Here is a 25,631-nt window from a genome sequence, read left to right on the forward strand (position 1 = left end):
ATGCCGAAGGATGCGGTGGTCATCATTCGCTATGGGCCGTACAGTGCAGTTGGCCTATCTGTGGAGTACCGCACCTTCCGTCTAGAGGGCCTACAAGGTGGGCAGCTGAGAGCCAGAGGCCACCCAACTGCATGTGCCCAGGTGCACCCCGGCCTCTGAACACCCGTGCAGGCTGTGCCCTCTGCCTATTCCTCCTCCCTTCCTCAGACCCAGACCAAGCGCCATACCTCCGGAAAGTCTTCGCACTGGGGACCAGGCAGTTCACACAAGTTATTTGGATAGGAGGGATTACATACCTTGCTTTACACATTGGGAAGCTGAAGATCAGGAACGTTAATTGACTTGGCCAAGGTCAGATGGCTGGAAAATGGTGGAGAGGCTATGCCTTCAGCATTCAATCATGGGATAAAACTTTCCTGAGCACCTGGTGTGTGCTGGACACTCTTCCAGATACCGGGGTCACACTGGTGAACAAAGATAGATGTCCTTAAAGTGACCTTCTCATGGTTGACTGCTAGTTGACCGTTGAGCCCCGGCCTCCAGCAGAGGAACGTAAGCATAGCAGGACCCACCACTGGTCATAATTGGAGGGAAGGAAGGGATCTGGAACGGTTTATTCACTAAACTTTACTTGAGTTGCGCTTTAAAGAGTAAGGAGAAATTAACCAGTTAAGGAGAAGAAAAAGAGTGTGCCGGACAGAGGAGCTGCAGAGGCTGGCAGCATGGACAAATGATGCGTTTGTTGAACTGCTGAGGGGATGAAGCTGGAGAGGCAGACAGGCGCAGATCTGTGTGAAAGTTGCAGGCGGGGGTTGAAACTGTGGCTGCCCTGAGGAGAACAGATCAGAGGGGGCCAAGAATGGAAGCAGAGACAAGTCAAGAGGCTTTGGGGGGGTCCAGGGAGAGATGAGAGTAGTTTGGATCAGGACGGTCACTTTCAGGTCTGAGTCATGGACTTGGGGACAACATGCAGAATGAGAAAATAGTCCAGGACTGAGCCTTCAGTGCTTTAAAATCCTCTATAATGTCCCAACAAAACCTCCTCGTCAACTTTCTCTCTCAGGCTTCAAGAGGATCCTTGTCTGTCTCAACAGCCTTTTGCCTGGACAGCTCGCATTTTTCATTTGCCCGCGCGTTGCCCATGCCTTTTCCACCCCAAGTTCTGCATTAGGTGAAACAGAGACAAGGGCTTGCCTGTCCCTGAAGTAGACCCCAGACAGGCGGCAGAGACAAACACAGGAATTTGCAAACAAGGTGTGCTCTGCTCCCTTTAGACACAGGAACCCGGACCCACACAGGGGACAGGGGCTGCCGGGGAGGAGGTGGGGACAAGAGCAAGTTAAGAGGCCACAAAGCTTTCTTACCACTTTCAAGTTGCCTTTGTCTTGACTCAGCCTTTACTCTTTTGCCAACTTTGACTATTTTCCAAAGTTCTGACGAAGTGGGTTCTCACAGTTTCTGGTGGTTTGTTAACTTCTCTGTGGAGGAATGGGCATTTGGAGTGCCTACTCTGCTATTTTGCTGCTGTCTACAGATCCTTTTTAATTACATTTCTTGCTGCTGCCATAATCAGCATGACTGTATAGAGTTCAACTAGATCAATTACATACCAAGAATTATATTAAAGGGGAATGCATACATAAGCACTTGTTATAATGTACAATTTACAAGTTTTGAGGCTGGGGGGGCTTCCCATATAGTTGGCACACAAATCCCTTTGACTCGACTGGTCACTTCTGGTCACTTGTCTCCTACCTGCATTCTTGACACTGCTGATAGAGCAGAGATTAAGCACAAGGACTCTGAAGTCCAACCAATCTCATTTTGAATTTGTCTCTACCATTTAATGGCTGTGTGGCCAAAGTCAAGATAAGTTATTTTACCTTTCTGAGCCTCAGTTTACCCATTGATAAAATGGGAGCAGATCACTACCTGACTAATGTGAGATTCCAACGGGAAAATGCACACAGTCGTGAATACCATTCCTACACATAATAAATGCTCAACAAGCATTAGTTCTTATTACTCCAGAGCAGGTGGATTACTAGGACGGAGAGGAGGGCACAGCTTGGGACATGCTGGGGAGCAGCAAGTCACTGGGTCCAGCTAGAGGATGTTACGCAATGAGAGAGGCAGGCCTGTTCTACCCTTGACCACAGGAGCAGCAACATTTCCTGAGTGAAGAATGATGAGATTAAGGATGTGCCTTAAGAGGCCCATTCTTTTGGGAGGGAGACAAACCATAAGTGACTCTTAATCTCACAAAACAAACTGAGGGTTGCTGGGGGGAGGGGTGTTGGGAGAAGGGGGTGGGGTTATGGACATTGGGGAGGGTATGTGCTTTGGTGAGTGCTGCGAAGTGTGTAAACCTGGTGATTCACAGACCTGTACCCCTGGGGATAAAAATATATGTTTATAAAAAATAAAAAATTAAAAAATATATATATATATGTTTATAAAAAATAAAAAATTTAAAAAAAAAAGAGGCCAATTCCTGAAAGAAGAGATTTAGGGAGAGGAAGTGAGAGAAGACAATTATTAAGAAAAATTAAGAGATTAGAAATTAAGTTCTGAAGTTCAGGGGAAAGACAAAAAAAACTATTTGACTACTAAAGATGACTTGATCCAGAAGTAGTCGTGGCTTTATTTTTTTTTTTAAGATTTTATTTGTTCATTTATTTATTTATTTATTTATTTGACAGAGAGAGAGCGCACAAGCAGGAGGAGTGGGAGAAGGAGAAGCAGGCTCTGCCACGCAGGGAGCCTGACACGGGGCTCCATCCCAGGATCTGGGGTCACAACCCAAGCCAAAGGCTTGGCCAAATGAGCCCCCCCAAGTGCCTCAGTAGTTGTGACTGTAAATAACATCTCTCTGTTAATGACTCCCAAACTTATCTCTCCAGTCAGGCCCTCTCATTGTCATTGGGATGGTCAGTAGTCCTCTCAGACTGAGTGCAAAGTCTCTAAACTGGCCTCTTCATATCCAGACCACCCCAGTCCCTCCTGCATTCTCTACATTTCAATGCACACAGCTCCCTTCTTTCAGTTACTCAAGCCAGAAATTCATAGGCATCTTTCTTTTTTTTTCTTTCTTTTAAATATTTAAATTAAATTTAGTTAACATATAGTGTATTACTATTTTCAGACATAGAGGTCAGTGATTCATTAGTTGTGTATAACACCCAGTGCTCGTCACATCACATGCCCGCCTTAATGCCCGTCACCCAGTTACCCCATCCCTCTACCCCCCTCCCCTCCAGCAACCCTGTTTGTTTCCTACAGTTAAGAGTCTAATGGTTTGCCTTCCTGTTTTTATCTTATTTTATCCTTCCCTATTTTATCCTTTCCTTCCCCTATGTTTATCTGTTTTGTTTTTTTAAATTCCACGTATGAGTGAAATCACACGGTGTTTGTCTTTTCTGACTGACTTATTTTGCTTAGTGTAACACCCTCTAGTTCCAGCCATGTCATTGCAAATGGCAAGAGTTCTTTTTTTTTTTTTTTTAAAGATTTTATTTACTTGACAGAGAGAGCAAGAGAGCGCAAGCGGGGTTGGTTGGGGGAGCTGCAGAGGGAGAGAGAGAAACAGGCTCCCCACGGAGCAGGGAGCCTGATGCAGAGGTCGATCCCACACCCCTGAGATCATAACCTAAGCTGAAACCAAGAGTCAAACACTCAACTGACTGAGCCACCCAGGCGCCCCTGTGCCGGGTACATGTTAGGGGTTGATAAACATGAGGTAAAATAAACCTGAATGGAGGGGCGCCTGGATGGCTCAGTGGGTTAGGCCTCTGCCTTCTGCTCAGGTTATGATCTCAAGGTCCTGGGATCGAGCCCCACATCGGGCTCTCTGCTCAGCAGGGAGCCTGCTTCCACCCCACTCCCCCACTGCCTCTATGCCTACTTATGATCTCGCTCTCTGTCAAATAAATAAATAAAATCTTAAAAAAAAAAAAAAAAAACCTGAATGGAACCGAACACTGGACCCACAGGAAGTGAAACTTGGGGAGAAAGCAAGGAAAGACAGAACTGGCGGGCAGCAGGACCTTGGCAATGGCCCCTCCGAGTGGTGCAGAGGTAGGAGAGAACCCAGAGGCAAAGGAGGCCAGTGAGGTGAGGATTTCAAGAAGAAAATGGCTAAGGAGCAACAAACTGTAAAGTAGGAGTCATTTCTAGAAAAAGATGAATTAATGGTTGATGAAGGACATAGAAAAAAGTGTTCTCACGGACTTGCAACAGGAAGGTAAAATGGCACAGAAATTAGAGGGCAACTTGATTGTGTCTTAAAACTTAACCATGTACTGTAGAAACCAGCTCTTCTATTGCTCAGTCCCATATATATATATACATATATATGTATATATATATACACACCTATATGTGTGTGTATATATGTATGTACATATATATATTAAATTTATGTACATATATATTAAATTATACACTTTTACATATATATATATATATATATATATATATATATATATATATATATACACATACATGTACACAGAGGCATGCCCAGGAATGTTTTCTGCAGTGTTCTTGCTGATAGTGAAGATTTGAGAACAACCGGACAAAGGACTGGCTTGAGATTGTAATCTATCCATCCCATGAAATGCGGTGCAGCGGTCCGTGTATATCGATAGGGCTGGATAACCACGACACAGCAGTGAGGGAATAACGTGTGTTCCTGAATTCCACCCACTCTGTGATCCCATTTCTACTGAAAGTGTCAGAGTGGGGAGAGGGACGAATAGGGGTAATTTAGCAGTTTTGTCCCATAATTCAAGGTTTTAAAAAAATTATGGGCCTGCATTACATTTATAAGCTGACAAAATTTTAGAGTTTAAAATAGTTTGGGTTATTTTTTTTAACCAGCAAAAGCATTTTATTTATTTATTTATTTAAAGATGTTCTTTATTTTTGCAAGAGAGAGAGAACTAGCACGAGGTGGGCGGGTGGCCGAGGGAGAAGCAAACTCTTTGCTGAGGAGGGAGCCCCATGCGGAGCTTCATCCCAGGACCCCAAGATCATGACCTGAGCTGAAAGCAGATGCTTTACCAGTGGAACCACCCAGGCGCCCCAAAAATGTATTTTAAAGAAGTAAGTAAGGAGATAAGTGAGAATGGCCATCTGCTAAGAGGGGTCGGGAGAACTGAGTGCGTCCCCAGAGTGTGTTGATGGTTCCCCACCTCTGAGAGCACAGGGTCAAGAGAAGATGGACTGAAGCCTCCATCCGCAGGAGGCAGGAAAGCAGGGAGAGATGAGAAAGCCAAAAGCACAAACAGCTCTTCCCACAGCAGGGGAGGGGAAGGAATATCTCAAGAAGATCAAGGGGAGAATTTTTATGGTTAAAGGAGAACAACATTGCAGGCTACCCGCAGGTGGTTGATTTTTAAAGTTAGTTTGTGTATTCTGAATGATAATTTGTATAATGCCAGCAGCCAACATTTCCTGAGGGCTGGCGACAAAAGCCAGGGTCCTAACAGAAACAAAACAGGAAGGGTCTGCTCCCCACTCCCCAATCCCCCACTCCCTCCACCACTTTAGAGTCAATACTAGCATCAGACCAAGCACAGGTCCTCCTCTGTAAAATCTGCATCTGAATTCTGTACATTTCTTTGAAAATCATAGCCCTTTAGCATGTCCCAAAGCCCTGCTGGCTTTGGAAATATGCCTGATCTTTCCTGCACTCACTTTCCTGCCTTAAGAAATCTGAACATTTTTGTTCATTCCTTATTACCCACAAATTCTAATCGCTCAGCAAAAGTGTCTCTACTGTGGCCTCAATATTGATGAAATTAAGCTATCTAATGTTTAACAAGTCTGAAGTAATTCCCCGCCCATCGTTGCTACTTTGTCCTTTGTCCCAAATGAAGTCTGCCAAACGACCTGCTGAAAGGAAGGAAAAGGAATTGAAACCAACCCAGAAAGCTAGGATCCGCCCTTATTCAGCTAAGATGCTCTCTGTGCCATTCTCGCATCCCTAGCTCCACACAAGATGCACACAGTAATGGTCATCAGCCTTGCAACTGTGCTGAGCGGAGGAGGGGGAGATGCCTGTCTGTTTGCTGTGACTTCCTAACTAGCTGTGTTTCAGTCACTCCCAGATGGTGCACAATTCCGCCAGCGCTGAGAAGAGGGAGGCTTTTCTGTGTCCCTTCAGTCCCTTGAAGAATGAGGTGCCACTTCAAAGAGGCAGGCGTTCTGCGGGTGGCCTTACAGCTTCTGGTTGATTTATGCTGGAGTTTAGCCACTGCCTTTGGAAAGACTTTGTTGCATGGAGTATATTTATCTGACCTTTCTTTGAATAGACAACCCCATAGCAGCTCGTAAGAAAAAATGGGGCCTCCATGTAGCGAGGTGGCATTTGGGTGAGCTGCGGGGATTCTGGTGCTTCTCCAAGTTTGATCCCTTAAGCCTGGGCTGACCACCCTGCAGCTGGGCTCAGCCCATCATGGACAGATGAGAAGGGGCAGGCATCTTGAGGGTGAATGTATGATGTGGAATCCGAGGTGGTTCATCGCTTTCATAAGAAGCAGACTTAGGTCGCTCAGTGCCCTAAAGAGTCATTGGAGGTACCCAGCACCATTACGCTGAGCTTGTTTATTTAACAAGCTGTTCTAATACCAGGCACCTGGTGGGCTTGGGAGGTGGGGAGATTATGGTCAGGGTCAGTGAGGGAGACCTGTGCCCTTAAAGGCCCCGAGAGCTCATGCTTTGTGAACCATATAGAAGGTGATGTGAAGTGCGATATATTCAGAAGATTTCTTCCTGTTGGGCTTCATGGCTCAGGTGCCATTATTTGGCACCACTGACTTGCACAGGGTAGGTCATTTGGTGCATCCAATCCTGTCTCTTAGGAGACACTCTGCCATGAAAGAGTCCTGCTGTTCTCATAAAGCAAACCCCAAACCCAGAATCTCCATGAGACTCAGTCAGATGGGGCCCTGCCCTGTGAGAAAGTAAAGCACCATGGTGGGCTGCCGGGTGCACACCTTCTTAGGGGCTCCTTCTGCAGAGCCCCTCCACACTTCTAGTGCAATCACAGTGGGCAGCTCCCCACAGAACCCGTGCCTCCTCCTCTCCAGAAGCCCCAGGCCTTAGGGAGTGGGTGTTGTGTGTAAGTAGGATAGAGGCAACACCTTGTCTCCAGAGATCGGGTAGGAGTGGAGAAGCTGATGTGTTCCTGATTTCTTACCATCAAGTTGAAGTCCATTTCCCAAGAGCATTTTCTGACAATGCAAAGCCAAGGTCCTGGAGGCCAAACTGCCTCCGACCTACTCCCTTGCAGCTTTTTCCTCTAGGGCTACACGTCCCCACTATTGAGGTGCTGCTGGGAGAGTGTCTGAGCCCCAGATCTAATGGCCATCCCAAACTGCACGGACCACTTCATTTAAACAAGTCATTGGTCCAAGCCGAGTGCCTTCCTCCAAAGACATTTAAGACAGGACACTGAAATAGGATACAATAACATAAATATGCCAGAGAAAAAGATGCTGGTGTTCTGTAGAAAGAGGCGTTAGCTGATGCCGGGTCAATTAGGGCCACCACTTGGGGGCCTGAGGAGAGCGATCTTGTTAATGGAGATCCTCACTGAGTTACTCTCTGAAGTTCCTTTCCAGAAGTGAAATTAAAATCACGCAATTAAAATGTTCACAGTTGGGGTTGGATGTTCTTGAACTGATTGAAAGATGAAGAAGTGGACATGCCAACATTTGGAAATAGCAATTGTCTCTGTAATTAAATACAATTAACTGACGTAACTGTCTGCTTTTCTGCATGTAAGACGGATTGAGATTCTAAGACTTAAAAAAAAAAAAAAAAAAAAAACTTCCTCTGATTCCTCTTCTCATCCTAACCAAAATCCTCGCCAACGTATGAAGACCACCATAGATGGCAGCTTAGCCCACTGACTCTACCACCAAGGTTACGGGATGAACATATTATTAAGAAAACTGCGGAGAGACGTGTTAGAGAAAACAGAACTCTGTGATGGTCAATGCACATCATTTCTCCTAAATGCATATATTCTTGGATTTCCACAATGGAGGCAAGATCTAAAACTGTTCCACAGCTGATCTCTAGGGAAGTGATAACCAGAAGCGGCTTCCAAAATTTAGCTCATTAACTTAAAAAATAAAATGGGCATTTTGTTTCTTATTATTAAAGAAAATCTGGAAAATGCTGAAAGTATAAAGAGAAAGAGGTTTCACATACTATTACCAAAAATATATACCCACTGGGTATTTCTTTTCCTATTACATAAACATATTTAATTAGTATTGAATATACATTTTCATAGATACTATATATGTATGTGTGTGTGTATATATACCTACATATATATATATATATATATATATATATATATATATCCTGATTGTTTACCTATGTCAGAAATATTTTTCTTGCTATTTAAAAAATTCATAAACATCTTTTGAAGTGTTTGAATAAAATCTCATTATAAGGACCTGCTTGACCATCCTCTTCCGATTAGGACAGTATGTTATTCAAAGTATTTTCTGTTGTAATACTGCAGAAAGGAACATCTTGCTACAAAAGTCTGCCTGTATTTCTTGTTTTTTTCCCGAGGAAGCTTTCCTATAAGTGCAATTTCCCAGGCCAGAGTTTAATTCATTCTGTCATTCTACATTTTCTTGAGGCTTTTGAGGCTTTTGACGTGTACTGCCAAATTTCCTCCAGAAAAGTGACCAGTTTATATTTCTACCCGCAGGATAAGAAGTGGGCCCTGCTTCTTCCAACAATGCTTCCAACATTGAGTATCATCTCTATAAGAAACATTTAAAAACCCTTCCTAGAGACATCTCATATCTTCGTGCACCCTATGGGTCTGGGGCAAATTGTGATCTACCGACCCCTGAACTGCTCAGGTCCCTGGCTGCACTTCCCAGCAAAGGTGAAGGCACACCTGGGCCAGCACCAGCTGGGTACCCACCAGCGCAGCTGAGTTAAGCCAGGAGCAGCTGGAGAACAAGCCAGCTGCTGCCATCCATGAGGACAGCTGCCTATCAGGTTAATCTAGAGCTTGTCCCCATGTCACTCACACCCCTCTCCATCTTTTGCAGCTGTGTTGACCAGAGATGGACACAAGGTCATCCTAGAGAAGATAGAAGACTGGAATGTGGTGGAACTCATGGTGAACGAAGAAATTGTCTTTCATTGTAACATCCAAGACTTGGAGTTCGGTAGGTCCTTCAGCACTGCTCCCAGCCAGCCCTTTGCCTTCCCGGAAGCATGCTTGATTTCAAGTGCAAGTGGCCAGTGGTTATGCCCAGATTCAAGTTGGTTTTTTTTCTGCGTCCTAAATTCTTACTCAAAACGTTGTGTTCTGTGATACGTGTATGAGCACATCCTAAAGGATACAGAGATAAGTGCTCTATGCCCTGGGCTTCTTCCCAGAACCCTGGAAACATAGGAGGGACCGAATGAAAAATGAAATGTTAGCCCTAGATTTCAAATGGGGATTTAGGGATAAGAGGTTTGGGGGTTTTCTTTTTTCTTTCTTTTTCTTTTCACATTTTAACTATGTGTGTTTTATTATGATTTTCCTCCAAAACAGTTTCTGTTCCATTTGACTCTTCTACCCAGGCTTGCTAAGAAAATGAGAGTCTGTACGCCAGCCGTGCATGGCGTTATTAGTGAGGTTCTAGGGACCTCTTGGCCCTGGAGAGCTTCCCGCCAGGCAGACGAGCATCACGCATCCTACACTCTGCTCAGAAATAAAAGCTTGTACAATCCACTCATACTCTGTTAAAGGCTAGTTAACAATTGACGTGCCTGTGTACTTTGAGACGTGACCTCTAGTGGAAGCCATTGTCTTCTATGACATGACATCATATAGAAAACTGGCCAAGAGAAAATTACATCTATTTCCCCAGGAGGTGATGGCAAACTAGACCCTCTGTGTGAAGAGGCCAGGATAGCCGTCCTAAATGCCTACTGATCTCCTTGTCCGAACGGGCTCTGAAGTCAAGAGAACAGCAGCTACCTCTGGCCCTTCTGTGCAGCAAAAAAGCAGCCTGAGCCTTTGAAGGCTCTCACAATCCCAGGTAAGGCCAGCCTGACCTTCAGCCTGCCCCACACAGGGTCCCTCACCTGGTTGCAAGGAAGCAGGGCCCACAAAAATAATAAAACATCATTTGCAGCATCTTTCAGTCTCAACCCACAGGGAGAGCCCTCCAATATCAATCGGGTCCACATTGAGCTGAAGGAAATAATAAAATGCAGCCTAATAACAAAACGCCATCTCATCCTAATAACACGGAGTTTGCCAGAAGCATCTAAGATTCCATTCTATAGTGAGTAAAGAGCTAGGAACAGGTGAAATTAAAGATTGGGCGGCAAGGGGAGCAGGGAGGGAGAACTGGGGCTCCTGAACATCTGAACCGAAAGTAAATGTCAGTATTTGGAAACCCAGCCATTTCTGCAGGCTGATTTCTTGGCCCCAAGGCAATCATATTTTAAACGTTCATATATGAGTACCTGAAGTCAAATCATCAGTTATTCTTTAGAACAAGAAAATTATCTGGCTTCTTTTGCATTCGCCAGTCCAATGAGCAGCTCTGGAGAGAGCCCAGAAGAGCACAGGGCAGAAGGGTCATGTGGCTCCTTGTCCGTCTGGGGAAAAACACAGCCCTGCAGAGTTAAGGAAGGATTTCAGTTACGGTCAGTGTAGAAACCAGCCATGCCTACAGGATGTTCTTTGTACTTTCAGGTCCCAGACACCCAACTATAGCCCACGTTGGCAGCTATAGAGAAATGCAGATATTGATCTGATGACAGTAAATGTGAGGTCATGGTAAAAAAGCATCACACCTTAGAGGAGAACTAGGAGAAAGAGGGTTCCTTCACAGAAGACTCGGGACACCCTGGTGAAAGAGAAGAGTTTTCAGGCTTCCACAGGCCATCGGCTGGCTCAGAACACAACCAACCCCCCCCCACCCCAGGCAGCTACCGGGCTCCCTGTGGCTTCCCGGCACCCGGTGAGCCCTGCTTTCCATCCCTCCCAGTGGCCTCAAGCCCCTGTAACCCAGAACTTCAAAAGCATCTGGGAGGTGATGAAACTACTTGGGCAAGTTGTCTCTCGCATGTGAGGAGATGGGGGATGTAAGTTTCATTTTCAGCCCAAGCTTCACTTACCAGGTTTCATTCAGAGATTACCATCACTTAGGACTCTGGAAATATTTAATCATCCTCACTGAGAACCTGAGGCTAAAAAACTTTCTTCCTGGTGTCTGGTGCCAGTTACCTTCGATGTAGTCCCTCTTTCTCAACAACCAGTTTAAGTTATTATAGACGTAGCATTCTGCTTTCATAGGAACATTTTACTCCACGAGAAATACATTTCCATTATAGTAAAATGAAAAAAGATAGGTGAGGATAAAATAAAAATTTGATAACGTTTTGTCATATTTCAATTTGGGTTTCTTTTATTTATGGCTGATTATTAAGAGATAGATGTATAGAGAAATTGATTTCACTAATTTCGGATCACATTGTATGTAACCAATTATGTATTTTTTTAACTTAATATTTTGTGTTGACCCCCTTCCTGTGTGATTAAAACACTTATCCAATCATTCTTCCTTTTTTTTTTTTTTTTAAGATTTTATTTGTCACAGAGAGAGAGAGAGAGAGCACAAACAGGGGGAGCAGCAGGGGGAGAAGCAGGCTTCCGCTGAGCAGGCAGCCCAATGCGGGATTCGATCCCAGGACTCTGGGATCATGACCTGAGCTGAAGGCAGACGCTTAACCAACTAAGCCACCCAGGTGTCCGTTGTCTAAGCATTCTATCATGAATCAGGAAATTCTTCCTTCTTGAACAATGATTCCTACTTTCATTGCCATAACTTTTTCTGCTAAGAAATAAAATTGCAAGCTTTCCCATCTGCATTCGATGCAGTAACTTCAGCTTTAAGGACTGTGGCCCCTTCTGGGGCTCTGCAGCCCCTATGTTGAGCAAGAGCTCCACCAGGCAGCGGCCTTGCCCTCCCCTGACACGCCCCAACCCAGCCCATCTTTGTGCCCTCAGAGCTGCACCCCCCAACCTGCTCTCCTTCCCTCCCTGACCAGAGAAGAAGGGCAGGTAAGGCAAGATTGTAAGATAAACTTGAGCGCACAAAGTTTCTGGGAAATGCCTGTGCCCAGGATGCTGTGCTCCAGTTTCAACCAGAGTTAAATGAGGTATGAATCAGCATTACCAGAAAAAGTCACAGAGTTACCTCTGGGTAGTCAGCCTGGGTGGTGGTGGGGGGGGGGGGTTGGAGATAGCAGCAGGACTTCCATTTCTTCCATACTGTAGATGTTTTCAGTGATGGAATTTCTACTTTGTGTTGAGTGTGTATGTGTTGGGCTTAAGGGTGCTTTCTTTTCCTTCTTTTTTTTAAAAGATTTCAAAAAATTTTTACTTGAGAGAGAGAGATCACAAGTAGGCAGAGAGGCAGGCAGGGGGCGGGGGTGGGTGGGGGAAGCAGGCTCCCCGCTGAGCAGAGAGCCGGATTCGAGGCTCGATCCCAGGACACTGGGATCATGACCTGAGCTGAAGGCAGAGGCTTTAACCCACTGAGCCACCTGGACACCCCGAGGATGCTTTTCAAATAAACATTTAAAATAAAATCAGGCGCCTGGGTGGCTCAATCAGTTAAGTGTCTGCCTTCAGCTTAGGTCTTGATCTCAGAGGCCCCGGGTCAGGCTCCCTGCTCAGTGGGGAGTGTGCTTCTCTCTCTCCCTCTGCTCCTCCTTCCAGCTCCTTCTCTTCCTCTCTCCCTCTCAAATAAATAAAAAAATCAAGAATTTGAGGGGCACCTGGGTAGCTCAGTGGGTTGGGCCTCTGCCTTCGGTTCGGGTCATAGTCTTGGGGTCCTGGGATCGAGCCCTGCATCGGACTCTCTGCTCAGCGGGGAGCCTGCTTCCCCTTCTCTCTCTCTGCCTGCCTCTCTGCCTACTTGTGATCTCTCTCTCTCAAATAAATAAATAGAATCTTTTTTAAAAATCGAGAATTTGATATAGAGGTCATCTGTCCATATAACCTAGCCCTTTTCTGTCATTGATTAAGCAGAGCTTTCTCTTTGGAAATGTAATCATTTTTCAGTCAAAGAAATGTGCCCAAATGCTTCTTCATCATCCTCTGTCTTATGTCTTCTTGAACATCTGTCTCCTTGCAAAGAAACAGGAAACATGGCCTGCTCCCGATTGAAGGCAAAAGCCCTCTGTGCTGCAACAAGCTAGACATCCAGGTGCCTTTTAATGCTTTTAAAATGTCACTTAATTAGCTCATATTTTAAGTTTATTAAGATGCCAAATCAATTTCATTGTGTGGCATGAGAATGTGGAAAAAAAGTGTCTCTTTAGAGAGGTCATCTTTCCTATCTTCTAATAAAATTGGAAACATACTCTCTAACTCATTAGCTATATGAAGTGAAATTCAGACTCTCTAAGCTTGTTTCTTCTAGTTTTAAAATGCAAAAAGAATGAACTTTGTAGGAGCCTCCCCGGCCTTGCTGCCTGGGGACCTGGCTGGCTATCCCCGCTCTCTTGATGGTTTCACCCTTAAAACCTTGACAAACCATACGGGACAAGTACATATCGAAGAGAACTGTGTGAAAAATCAGTTCCCAAGTGAGTGCCAGGACACTTGAGCAGTGAATATGGGGAGGGGGGCACCCATAGGACCCTGCACACCCTCGTTAGCAAAGTCTCCTCCCACAGACACCTACCCCGAAGGAATACTGGGGTTTGATGTACAAATCCCCCGTGCTTTGGGGGAGAATATCTTGGGGGACTTGTGGACACCCTATGGGGAACATGCTTCCAGGAGAAATACACGGGTGACCAAATCCAGGTGAAAGGCAAGCAAATACTGGCCCAGGTGGCTGGCATAAAGCCTAGAGAAATGTCCTTCCCAAATCGTCTGAACATTTCAAGGAAAAGAGTCGATCTATGGTTATTTGGTTATACACTTCAGTCCTGGCGGGGAGCTGATGTCCTAAAAGGAAGAGAGTCCTGAATTCTCCTTCGTGGGGGCCACAGGTCACTCCCCAGCCCGCGGAGGCCGCAGTCGGGACAGCACAGGCTGAGTGGCACTAAGAAGAAGAAACAAGAGGGTTAATGGCAGCATGGCGACCTCGGGCTGCGGAGGTGTGAGGGACGCTGTGGGGGGTGAGGGCTGGAAGGGCCAGAGGGGCCCACACTGTGCAAGACAGGCAGGCCCTTTGGGACCAACGTTCCAAGTTTACCAGGAGTGGAAATATAGATTTTTTTTTAAAGATTTTATTTATTTGACAGACAGAGATCAGAAGTAGGCAGAGAGGCAGGAGAGAGAGAAGGGGAAGCAGGCTCCCCACTGAGCAGAGAGCCTGATGTGGGGATTGATCTCAAAACCCTGAGATCATGACCTTAGCTGAAGGCAGAGGCTTAACCCACTGAGCCACCCAGGTGCCCCGGAAATCTAGATTTTTATTTGAAACTTTTGGTTTTAAAGCACAGGCTTGATTTTTTGAAAAACACAGTGCCAACCAAAAAGCAATAAGCAAAACTGAGACTACCACATCAGGTCCATTTGCAGGATAATCACCGGTTCCTGGTTGCCTGAAACCCCACCGGTTTATACCTTCCATCTGGCTGTCATTTTCCCCATAAGGAATGAGGTCACCCTTCACATGAGGCCCATGGCCCTCCAGTCCCAGTGAAACAGCTTGACCCTGCTATTTGATTATGCAAATGAAAAGCAAAGACTCTGTTTGCTGATCTCTGAAATGAAGACATTTGACAAGCTGAGCTCCTAAAAAGCCTTATTGTTCTCTGTGATTGGGTGCAAGGGGACCCAGCTGTAGGAAGCGCTGCTTCCCCCACATCACATTTCCTGTTGGGAAATGCTCCTTCTCTACGTAAGGTAGGTATTAGACTCTAGGGGCCTGCATGATTATGGATGGGCCTTTTTGGAAGTATGGGTTCCTCTTTGAGTGGCTGTTCAGAAGGGGACAAGAGTGGAGACTCAGAAGCCCAAGGGGAATGGTAAGTCCCAACCATTGCTTCCCATGGGAGTATTAGGTCCAGCTGTATTACTCAAGCCCACAATATATAATATTTAGGACAAAATCTTCGGACTGCTTAAAGGAGTGCTATGATGTTTGTATTCTCTGATGTTCTCCTATGCTCTGATTTAATGAGTCTGGGATGGGCCCCAGGAGTCTGCATTTTAACACATTGGTCTATTGATTCCAGGGCACAAAAGCCAACTGCTCTCTGAGAAACGTGGGACCAGGGTGTTAGGGAAAGACCACCTCCCTACAGGGAGAGGAGGGCTCCCCCTTGAAGAGAATGGAGTCGCCCTCCTTCAGTCATGCCCTGCAGGGAAAGGAAGACCGGTGAGATGGAATGTTTCCTCCCTCTGAGCCTCTCAGATTCCAAAGAGACTTGGGAATCCTCCTGGGGTGTGAGAGAAGCTGGCCTCTGGAGCACAAAGGCAGGTTGGGGGTTAGACGGGGAAGCTTCCCGTGGCTGGTACTCCATGAATGTGACCAATGATCCCAGAGCCTCCAGCGAGCTCTTGACATCTGCGCTGTGATGTGTGGAGAGGAATCGATTCTTCTTCTCAGTCTGTGTCTACTCTTGGGCTGCAGGGAGGCTTAACGAGGGAAGGGCATATCCCCCAAGGTGTGTACAGCAGCAGCAGAGGCCTTGGAAGGCAGTGGCCTTGGAACATGCTGGGGGTGGCTCCCTATGGAAAAAAGAGCAGTGTGGGAGACCATTGGGGTGCATCCTCCCATCACTCCTGTCCAGAGAAGGGGGCACATTGAAGGGCGCTTGTCCTTAGCCACACAGGAAGACACTTCTGAGCAAACTTGGCTTTTTGTGGCCAACAGTTCAGTTGTACCCAGGAACCAAGAAGAGTCGGGCAGCATTTGGGTTATGCATACAGAAAGAAATTAAAAATAAAAATTACTTGCCCTTCTCTATGTATATCTGTTTATTAAGGACACACACTTCAATTAGTGGCTCTTTTATCTTGGATAAAAATCAATCCAGGTGCCCCTCCCTTGGCAGAAGCGGCAGACTCCAGCTCAGGGCAGCAGACAGCAGCCCCTCTGAGGACAGAGGAGGAGGGCTGACGAAAGGCCGCACCTGACTAAGGCTGGGTCAGATTTCGGCCTTGTTCAAACTGCAGACACCTTCTGTGGAGACAAGGTGGTACCCTGACCCTCCCTTGAGGGGAGGAGCCTGCGGTCAGGTGAAGCTCTGCCATTGACATGACATGTCCTATATGGGGAAGACTAGGTGGGGAGAACTCCAGCTGGAAATGTTGTACAAAGTGCCTCTTTCTCCATTAACTTTCATTTTAAACCTAAAATTGTATTTCTGAACTACAGTCATTATTTACTCCAAGTTGCACCCCAAATTCATTATGGTTTCTCACGCCTTTTAAGTCCTACCACGGACCTAGACCTTAGCCCATACACGCCCAACCTGGTTACCTACATTTCTCACAGTTCTCAAACATACACCACGCCTTTCTTGTTCCTGGCGTTTTCATGCTTTTTTCTCCTCCTGAAGTGCTCAGACTGTGTTCTCTGGCTGAAAAAATGTTGCCTAACCTTCAGGTCCCACTTACCCAACCAACCCTGCTCGAAGCCTTCCCTGGCCTCTCCCCTGTCTGGCCTGAGGCACTGGGTACAGCCTCACCGGTGGCTCCTACCGTGAGGTACTCTCTGCTGAGGAGGCTTGCTGCGTTCCCCACGCCTCTGCGGGAGGAGCTCCTCCGTCCAGACTCTCTTCTTGCCGGTCCGCTCCTGATGAGTGGAATCAAGTTCGGCAACACATCGAAGAAAAACCCAAAGTAACAGTGGTTGAAACCAGTGAGAAGCCAGAAGAAGTGGTGGTTAATGTTATGAGTCAACTTGGCGGGATACAGGGTCCCCAGATATTTGCTTAAATGTTATTTTGAGGGTGTCTGTGAGGGTGTTTCTGGTTGAGATTAACACTGGAATCTGTTGACTGCCCCCATGTACGTGGGCCTCATCCCTTCTCTGAAGGCCTGACTAGAACAGAAGGCAGGGTGAAGGAGAATGCACCCCTTGCCCCCTTTAACTCTTTGACCTGGGACATCAGTCTTGGGTGGCAATTCAGTTAGAGAACTCACTCCTCTGGTTCTCCTGGTTCTCAGGCCTCCACACTAGACTGAACTATACCACCAGCTTTCCCAGGTCTTCAGTTTGCAGAGAGCAGACTGTGGGACTTCTCGGCCTCCCTAAACCTGGGAGCCAATCCCCTATAACACATTTTTCTGAGGGGCACCTGGGTGGCTCAGTCATTAAGCGTCTGCCTTCAACTTAGGAGGTCCTGGGATTGAGCCCTGACTCAGGCTCTCTGCTCAGCAGGGAACCTGCTTCTCCTTCTCCCAATTCCCCTGCTTGTGTTCCCTCTCTTGCTGTCTCTTTCTGTGTGTCATAAAAATCTTTAAAAAATAATAATACATTTCCCCCCTCTCTCTAATGTATATATATAGATCATGAGCATACATACACTACATATATATATATATATATACACACACACATACACACGTCCCTATACACAAATATTATAAAAATATAATGTGTGTGTGTGTGTGTGTGTGTGTGTGTGTGTGTGTATGTATATATATACACACACACACACACACAAATGCATATATATCTCCTCTTGGTCCTGTGTCTCTGGAGAAGCCTGACTAATACAGCAGTCCAGGCTGTGGTTGCCCCTCCAGAGACCTGAACTCCATCGACCTCATCGTCCCAACATCTTAACATCAAGCCTCCTGTAGCTACCAGGTCATGCAGCAGGCAGCCAGAAAGAGAAGGGGCCAAGAAGAGGGGTCTTCCCCTGCCTGAGCAGGGAGCCCAACCACACGGGGCTCCATCTCAGGACCCTAGGATCATGACTTGAGCTGAAGGCAGACTCGCTTACAGACTTCACCGACCGAGCCACCCAGGTGCCCCTCCCCTTCTTTTTAAGAAGAATTCTCAGAAGCTTCACAGGATCCTTCATTCACATGGCCAAACCTTGCTGCAAAAGGAACAGGGAAATAGGGATGTTCAGCCAAGCAGTAGCATGCTCTAGAACATCTTATTATTAAAAAGACAGAACAGTAATGTAAGGCCTCAGCCACACGTGGGCACAAAGCCACATGCTCACAGGATGTCTGCTAGATGCATTAAAGGCGACTCAGTCATCCTGGGAGGCTCATCATGCCCCGTCTTATGACAAGCTGAGTGTCATAGTTCTGGGAATATTTCTAGGAAGTTCAAAAGCTCTCTCCTCGTATCTCCTACCTCCTACTAGAGGCTACTGGCAGACTCATCATAAAACATCAACTCTCCCTAAAGTAATCTATAAATGTCATGTTAAATTAAATTAAAATGCCAACAGGCCTTTTTAGAAACAAGAACTGATTATAAAGTTTATATTGAAATATAAAAAAATCAGTGGTGAAAAATAGAATAGAAATCTGAAATGGACAAACAGAGGAATGTAGGGTATGAGAAAGGGCTTTTCCAATCAGTGGAGAAAAAGAGTGTTTCTTCTAGAATTGTTGTAGACAACTGGGTGGCCATCTGGACAAAATCTGGTTTCCTATTCAACTTTATCTAGAATAAATTCCAGGCAGATCCATTATTTAAATGTAGTAAATAAAATCACAAACATGAAATATTTTTTTAAACTTGTAATCAAGAAGGCCTTTTTAAGTGTGACTCAAAACCCAAAGACAGAGAAGAACACAAAAAATAAATTCAGCTCCATAAGAACAGAAACAATTTTGTGGTTTTTAAAAAATGCAAACAACACTGAAGTTAAAATATAGGTAGTGAAAAGTATTTTCAACTTGTATCTTCAGTTTAAACAGAGCTTCCACAAATCAATGAGAAAAAAGACCAGAAACCCAACAGAGAAGGCACCTGGGTGGCTCAGTGGGCTGAGCCTCTGCCTTCGGCCCAGGTCATGATCTCAGGGTTCTAGGATCAAGCCCTGCATCGGGCTCTCTGCTCAGCAGGGCACCTGCTTCTCCCACTCTCTCACTGCCTGCTTCTCTGCCCACTTGTGGTCTCTCTCTCTCTGTCAAATAAATAAATAAAATATTAAAAAGAAAGAAAGAAACCCAACAGAAAAAAAGGCAAAGGACACAGAGAGACAATTCACAGAAAAGGAAATACATAGGGTCCTTTTCCCTTAAACATGGGAAAAGATATCTAACCTCACATTAGATTCTTCTGATCCAAAAGATACACATTCACACATATGAATTTCTACATGTACGAAAATTCTTTACAGGATGGCTTATCATAACAACATGTCCACTCACAAGGGACAGATTTGATAAACCACACACTTCATTCATAGAATAGAGTCCTGTGTGTCCTAGAAGAAGACAGATCTTTGGAATACTGTAATGGAAGGATCGCCTACATACATTGTTTAAGTAAAAAAATCATGGAACGTATGACTCAGAAAAGTATATATACTATGCTACAATTTGTGGGAAAAAAGAGAAAGAACCTATGTATAAACGTATATATACACATACATACATAAACATGTGCATAAAACACCAAGAAGCAGGATGTAGCTATGTCTAGATTGGGAGGCCTGGGGTAGCAGAAGGACAGCAGTGAAAGGGAGACCTTTTCATCACACAGCCTTTTTACCTATTAAATTTGTATTTAAATTTAAATTTGTATATATGATATTACCGACTCAAAAATAGAAATTTTTTCAAAAATTGCCTTTTAAAAAATAAAGCACTTAGGTTTGGATTAACAGAGAAGCCAGAGCCTAGCACAGCAGAGGGTCTTGGGAGACATGAAAAACAAGAATTAGGGGCACCTGGGTGGCTCAGCCATAAAAAGGAATGAAGTGCTGTTACATACTAAGATGTAGATAAACTTTGAAAACATTATGCTACGTGAAGAACGTCAATTATAAACAACCACATCATATATGATTCCATTCCTATGAACTGTCCGAGAAAGCAACTAGAGAGAGAGAAAGTACATTAGTGGCCACATAGGGCAGCAGGTTGGAGAAGTAAGGGTGGGATATTGTATGGAGTTTCTTTGACATAATGAAAATATTCTGTAATCGATTGTGATCATGGCTATCCAGGTCAGTGAATAAACTGAAAACCATTGAATTGTACACCTTAAATGGGTGAATTGTATGACAGGTGAATCATACATCCATAAAACTGTTGCCAGAAAAAGGTCAATTGTCTCTTTCCTCCAAACTATTTGAATAATTTTAAAAAAGAACAAGATACTGTATACATCTACCTATAGGGGCTCGTCTTGCAAAGATGTGCATATCGTATGGACTCGTGTGAACTCATGTGGACAATTGTGCCATGTGTGTACAGTGTGCATACATACACTTGCACAAGGACAAGTACGTCAGGACCTTTCACCAGGTTTCCCTGAGAAACGTAAATAGGAGGGAAAGTTTCTCTTTTACCTTATATACTTCTATGTTGTTTGAATTTTTTACAATGAGCACTTGCTATTTTGTTAGTAAACAATATAAAGAAGAAAAGGCAAAAAAGTGATCTCCTTTAGAGCCCTACACAGTAAGTATTGTCTCTTACTGGGTGGGAAGACCGAGTCCCAGCAGAGGTGAGGGCTCTCTTACATAGGCAAGAGGTGGCCTCGCCTGGGTGCAGAGAGCTCACCCATAGGACCCTGAGCCTAAACAATCCGCCTCCATCCCCTCATTGCTGGAATGGACCTCATGCTATTGCTGTATTTTTCCTCAAACAGGCCTCCTGGGAGTCGACTTCCACAACAGTGGTTGACAACACTAACCTAGTGAAAGGGCCCATGTGAAATTAACCAGGTTTGTGCAACACACTTCAAAGTTCACCAAAATTAAGCGAGAGCCTAAGTAACACCAAAGGAGAGACTCAGAGCTGCTGGTGATCAGGCTCCAAGGCTTGACTGATTCTTGTCTTTAAAATGTTCCAGTCATTTAAATACTCATTAGGAATTCAGCATCACTGGGGAACTGTATTAAATGAGCTAAAAGAGCTAAATACCACAATTCACAGTGGAAAAATATGCAAACTACTTGTTGATTTTTGTATTTTCTGAAGCAAGCCCCGGAGTGGCACCAAAGCCAGGCAGCCCCCTGGCATTTAAATTGTGTGTGCCTTCTCAGAAGGAGAGACGTTTATTTTCCCTTGTTCTGAAAAATGTTTCCAAGGCATCTAATAGTAGTTCAGTGGTTTTCTGTAGAAATTAAAAAAAAAAAAAAAAAAAAAACTTGCCTTGGCAAAAAGTGCTTATTAGGACACAGGACTGGTTGCTGACGATTTCTTAGCATCTCCTTTTGGGGATCAGTTGACCTACTGGAGAAAACTGTCTCCCTAGGTTCTAGGTGTCTGGAAAATCTCTGGAACTGTGGGGCCGAGGAGACTTGGCTCTCCCCTGTGTGGGGAATAGTGGCTTTTCACTTCTGCTGCCTCCCTGCCCCCTTCCTCAGTTAATAGCTCTGTTGTTTGAGGAACCCACTTCTCCCCTGCCCTTAGCCTGTGGGGTCCAACTGGGATGCCCCTCTTAACTCTGCGGCATCTGAAGGCATCAAGGCCAACTAATCAGAGCACAGCACCCCCAGGACATAGGGACTGCCTTTTCTTAGGTCAGAGTGAGTTTGGATCCCTATCACTTGGAACCAAAATGGTGTTCACCAGCTCAGCCACCAAACACAACAGTGGGTGCTTGGAAAAAGAGCCAAGGCTATAGCATCTAAGAGCATCTGGGGAATCTGTGTCACCTCTCACCCAGGCCCTGGGGCAGCTCCCTGCAGCTCCGGGCACACGCCCCTCCAGTGTAGGACTTGGCCTTCCCACCTCTGCAACAGATGACTCGTCACTCACTTTATCTTCCTCTTAGGGCACTCCCAAATAAACCCACTCACCCAGGGGAGACCATGCGCACAGTAGAATTAATGGAAGCTTTCCTAGGAGAGAGGGGAAGGCTTCTGTCACGTACCCCACAGCAATGACTTCAGAAGTCTTCATCACGTGTCTGCACTCCCCAAGGCTCTTCTCTGTCCCCTCTGGCCTGGCACATCCTTCTCCTCCTTGCCCCCCAACTCCCAAGGGCTCTGCAACCTCCCCCCTACAGAAGCAAACACTTTTCTATTTTCTCAGGGGGCAAACTCCTCCAGGCAAACAAGGACCGTAGGCCCTGAGGCTTCGCTGCGGTACCTGTTTTAAGAGAGGAAACCATACGGTGCTCATCATGGATGTTAATGAGCTCTCAGCAACCTGGGAGCTAATGAGACTTGCTATCCAGATTTTTTAAAACAGTATTTCACAGGGTGAGGGAACTTGCTCCTGGCCACGAGGCTGGCAGGGGGCAGAGTTGGGCCTCAAACCCACTCCGCCTGTGCAATCCGGATGAGGCTAAGCAGCTGGTGTGGACAAGCCGGGTGCTGACGGACAAGGGAGACAGGCAATGGAGGGGTCCAAGAATGCTCGGCTCTGCTTCATTAAATGAGAAGGCGTCCAAACATGTTAGGGCTTTGGGCAAAGGTACAGCAATATGTGTGGTGGCGTTTTTCCTGAGAAAAATGATTGTAACATTGATATGTTTGGGAAAATTGCACGTTTCCCAATTTGTTGTTCAGTGTGTCACCGTGAATGTGGCTATTTTCCAGACAGCCTGACTTGCTCATAACATGAGTTATGCCCGCCCCGGCATGTAGACTCACAGCACGGATGGCCCTTTTGTTGTTTAAAGCGCACGTTTCAATCAGCTGTGAGATCCAAGCAAAAGGTCGCCCCCCCCAACCCCCAGCTGGGCAGCCCTCTCCAGGGCACTGGCTTCCCCCAACTTCAGGGACAGCCTTATTTCCAAATCTCCTTTTGACTGTAGAGTCCTCTGCACAACTCGCTGGGTTGTCCAGACACTTAGAACGGGCCTTCAAGGGAAGGGGTTGGGGGTCCCTCCTGGTTATAGATCCCCCCCACTGTCCCAGCTCTGACCGGGCCCCAAGTGGTTGCTGTATAAATTAAATCTCCCCTTACAACAATAAAAAGAAGTGTCCCCCAATCCCTTCCCTGAACAAGACAACCTTGGGAACACAGGTTGGAGAAAATGCTTTGCAGGTTGGTCAGATAGAAACATGTGTACCATTTTACGGACTTGGAGCACAGAAAAAAGAAAACATGGCTTTTTTTTTTTTTTTTTCTTTTTGTCAGCAACACCATAGGCAGAGTTCAGTTTGGAGGTTCAGAGTCTGGGTGTGAATGCTAGCCTCCTCTCTCAGGAGCTGTATGGACGAAAAATAACTCAACCTCACAATCCTCAGTTTTTTCATTGAGAAAATGGGAGAGGTACTAACGCCTTCCTGATCGGACTGGTATGAGGATAAAAATGAAAGAAAGACTCTAAGGAGCGGAGGGATCCTGGCACGCTGATAAGCCATCAGCCATACTGACAAGCCATCAGTAAATGTGAGGTCTTACTATTCCTTATTATGATCCTGAGTGTCTATTTTTGTTCAAGGGACATATATTCTTTTCCCATCAAGAAAAAGATGAAGAATGGTTTTTAAGATCCTCTGAAACAAAGCAGCAGCATCTGTTTTCTTCGGCTTTTCTTTTGGGCCCAGTGATTCTGAGAAGGAAGTGGCTGCAGGGTGTTTTCATTTTGCACTTCAGCTGGAAATAAAGGCGACAGGCAGCATGGAAGGCGGACAATTTGTAACACAGTTCGACTCTGGCCTCTGATGTTTGAGAATTCCTGCTTATGGCAAAATTTCCCTGGGGTATTCAAAATGAAAACAGCTCACAGTATCTCCTCTCACTCCCCACGTATGGAGGAAACCTAGTGAGCCCTGCTGGCCTCACACGGACTGACCTGGTCAGACATTAAACAAGCACCACAGACTGAGCTCTCTTAGGTGCTCTCCCTGCACTGTCTTAAGGTTCAGTCAAGGGTATGAAAATGCACTTGAGTCCGGAGGCAGTGTGATTCAGTGGCTCAGGATAAGAATACCAGACCCCAGCCAACTGCATGCAATTCCCAGCTATGTGACCTCTGGGGTCCTGTCACATTTTTAGATATGGTGAACAATGCTCCTATGAACATGGGTGTATGAATAGCTCCTTGAGACCCTGATTTCATTCTTTTGAAATATATACCCAGAAATGGAATTACTAGATCATACGGCAATTCTATTTTAAATTTTTTGAGGAACTGCCATACTGTTTTCACAACGGCTATACCATTTTACATTCCTACCAAAAATGCACAAGGGTTTTAATTTTCCCACATCCCTGCCAACACTTGTTATTTTCTTTTTTTCTTTTAAAGATTTATGTATTTGGAGGGGGGTGCAGTGGGAGAGGGAGAGAGAGTCTTAAGCTGACTCTGTGCCAAGCACACAGCTGAGCATGGGGCTTAAACTCACCACCCTGAGGTCAAAACCTGAGCTGAAACCAAGAGTCAGACTTTCAACCAGCTGTGTCCCCCAGGCACCCCTTTCTTTTTTTAATGATCACCATTCTAGTGAGTGTGAAATGATGTCTGTTGTAGTTTTACTTTGCATTTTGATCAATAATTTTATGCTAGTAAGTTCAACAACTTGGTGAAATGGACAAATTCTTTAAAAGACCTTTAAAAGACTCTGCTAGGATTGTCATAATAAAGTACCAAGACTGGATATCTTAAACAATATAAGTTTATTTTTCCATAACTCTGGAGGCTAGAAGTCCTAGATCAAGATATCAGCAGGGTTGGTTTCTTTTGAGGCCTCTCTCCTTGGCCTATAGATGGTCACCTTTTTCCAATGTCTTCACATGGTCTTTCTCTAAACCTGTGTCCTCGCTTTTATTTATTTATTTATTTATTTATTTATTTATTTATTTATTTGAGAGAGAGAGAGAGAGAGAGAGAGTGTGTGTGTGTGTGTGTGTGTGTGTGTGTGTGTGCACACAAGCAGGAGGAACAGAGAGAGAGGGAGAGAGAATCCCAAGCAGACTCCCAGCTGAACTGGAGCCCTATGTGGGTCTTGATCCCAGGACTCTGAGATCACCACCTGAACTGAAACCAAGAGTGGGTCGTTCAACCAACTGCACCACCTAGGCACCCCCTAATCTCCTCTTCTTATAAAGACACCAGTTATATTTGATTGGGGCCCACCCTAATGTCTCATTTTCGCTTAATTATCTCATCAAAGGCCAGATCTCTCAATATAGTCCCATTCTGAAATATCAAGGGTTATGACTTCAACATTTTAATTTGTAGGGAACACAATTTAGCTCATAACAAATTACCAAAGCTCACTCAAGAGAAAACAGATAATGTGAGTAGCCCTAAATTTATTAAAGAAATTGAATTCATGGGCTGTCTAGCTGGCTCAGTTGGTTAAGCACCCAGCTCTTGGTTTCTGCTCAGGTCATGATCTCAGGGTCATGAGATGGCACCCCACATCAGGCTCTGTTCTCAGTGCAGTATCTGCTTGGGGTTCTCTCTCTCCTTCTACCGCTCCTCCTCCTCCTCTCCCTTCTCCCAAATAAATGAAATCTGTAGTTTAAACCTTTCCACAAAAACAAAAACAAAAGAACTTCAAGC

At 45.3% G+C, this 25,631-nt stretch overlaps 1 protein-coding gene across 1 annotated transcript; it reads left to right on the plus strand.

The window, feature by feature from the left end:
• On the plus strand, nucleotides 1-9,970 carry C4H10orf53 (chromosome 4 C10orf53 homolog). Its single transcript, XM_059395884.1, has 3 exons — nucleotides 1-97; nucleotides 9,093-9,212; nucleotides 9,906-9,970. The coding sequence occupies exons 1-3, from the start codon at nucleotides 1-3 to the stop codon at nucleotides 9,968-9,970; spliced, it is 282 nt and encodes a 93-aa protein (XP_059251867.1).
• Nucleotides 9,971-25,631: the final 15,661 nt, after the last annotated feature.

The sequence above is a fragment of the Mustela nigripes genome, chromosome 4, assembly GCF_022355385.1.
Source record: "Mustela nigripes isolate SB6536 chromosome 4, MUSNIG.SB6536, whole genome shotgun sequence".
NCBI classification, from domain to species: Eukaryota; Metazoa; Chordata; class Mammalia; order Carnivora; family Mustelidae; genus Mustela; species Mustela nigripes.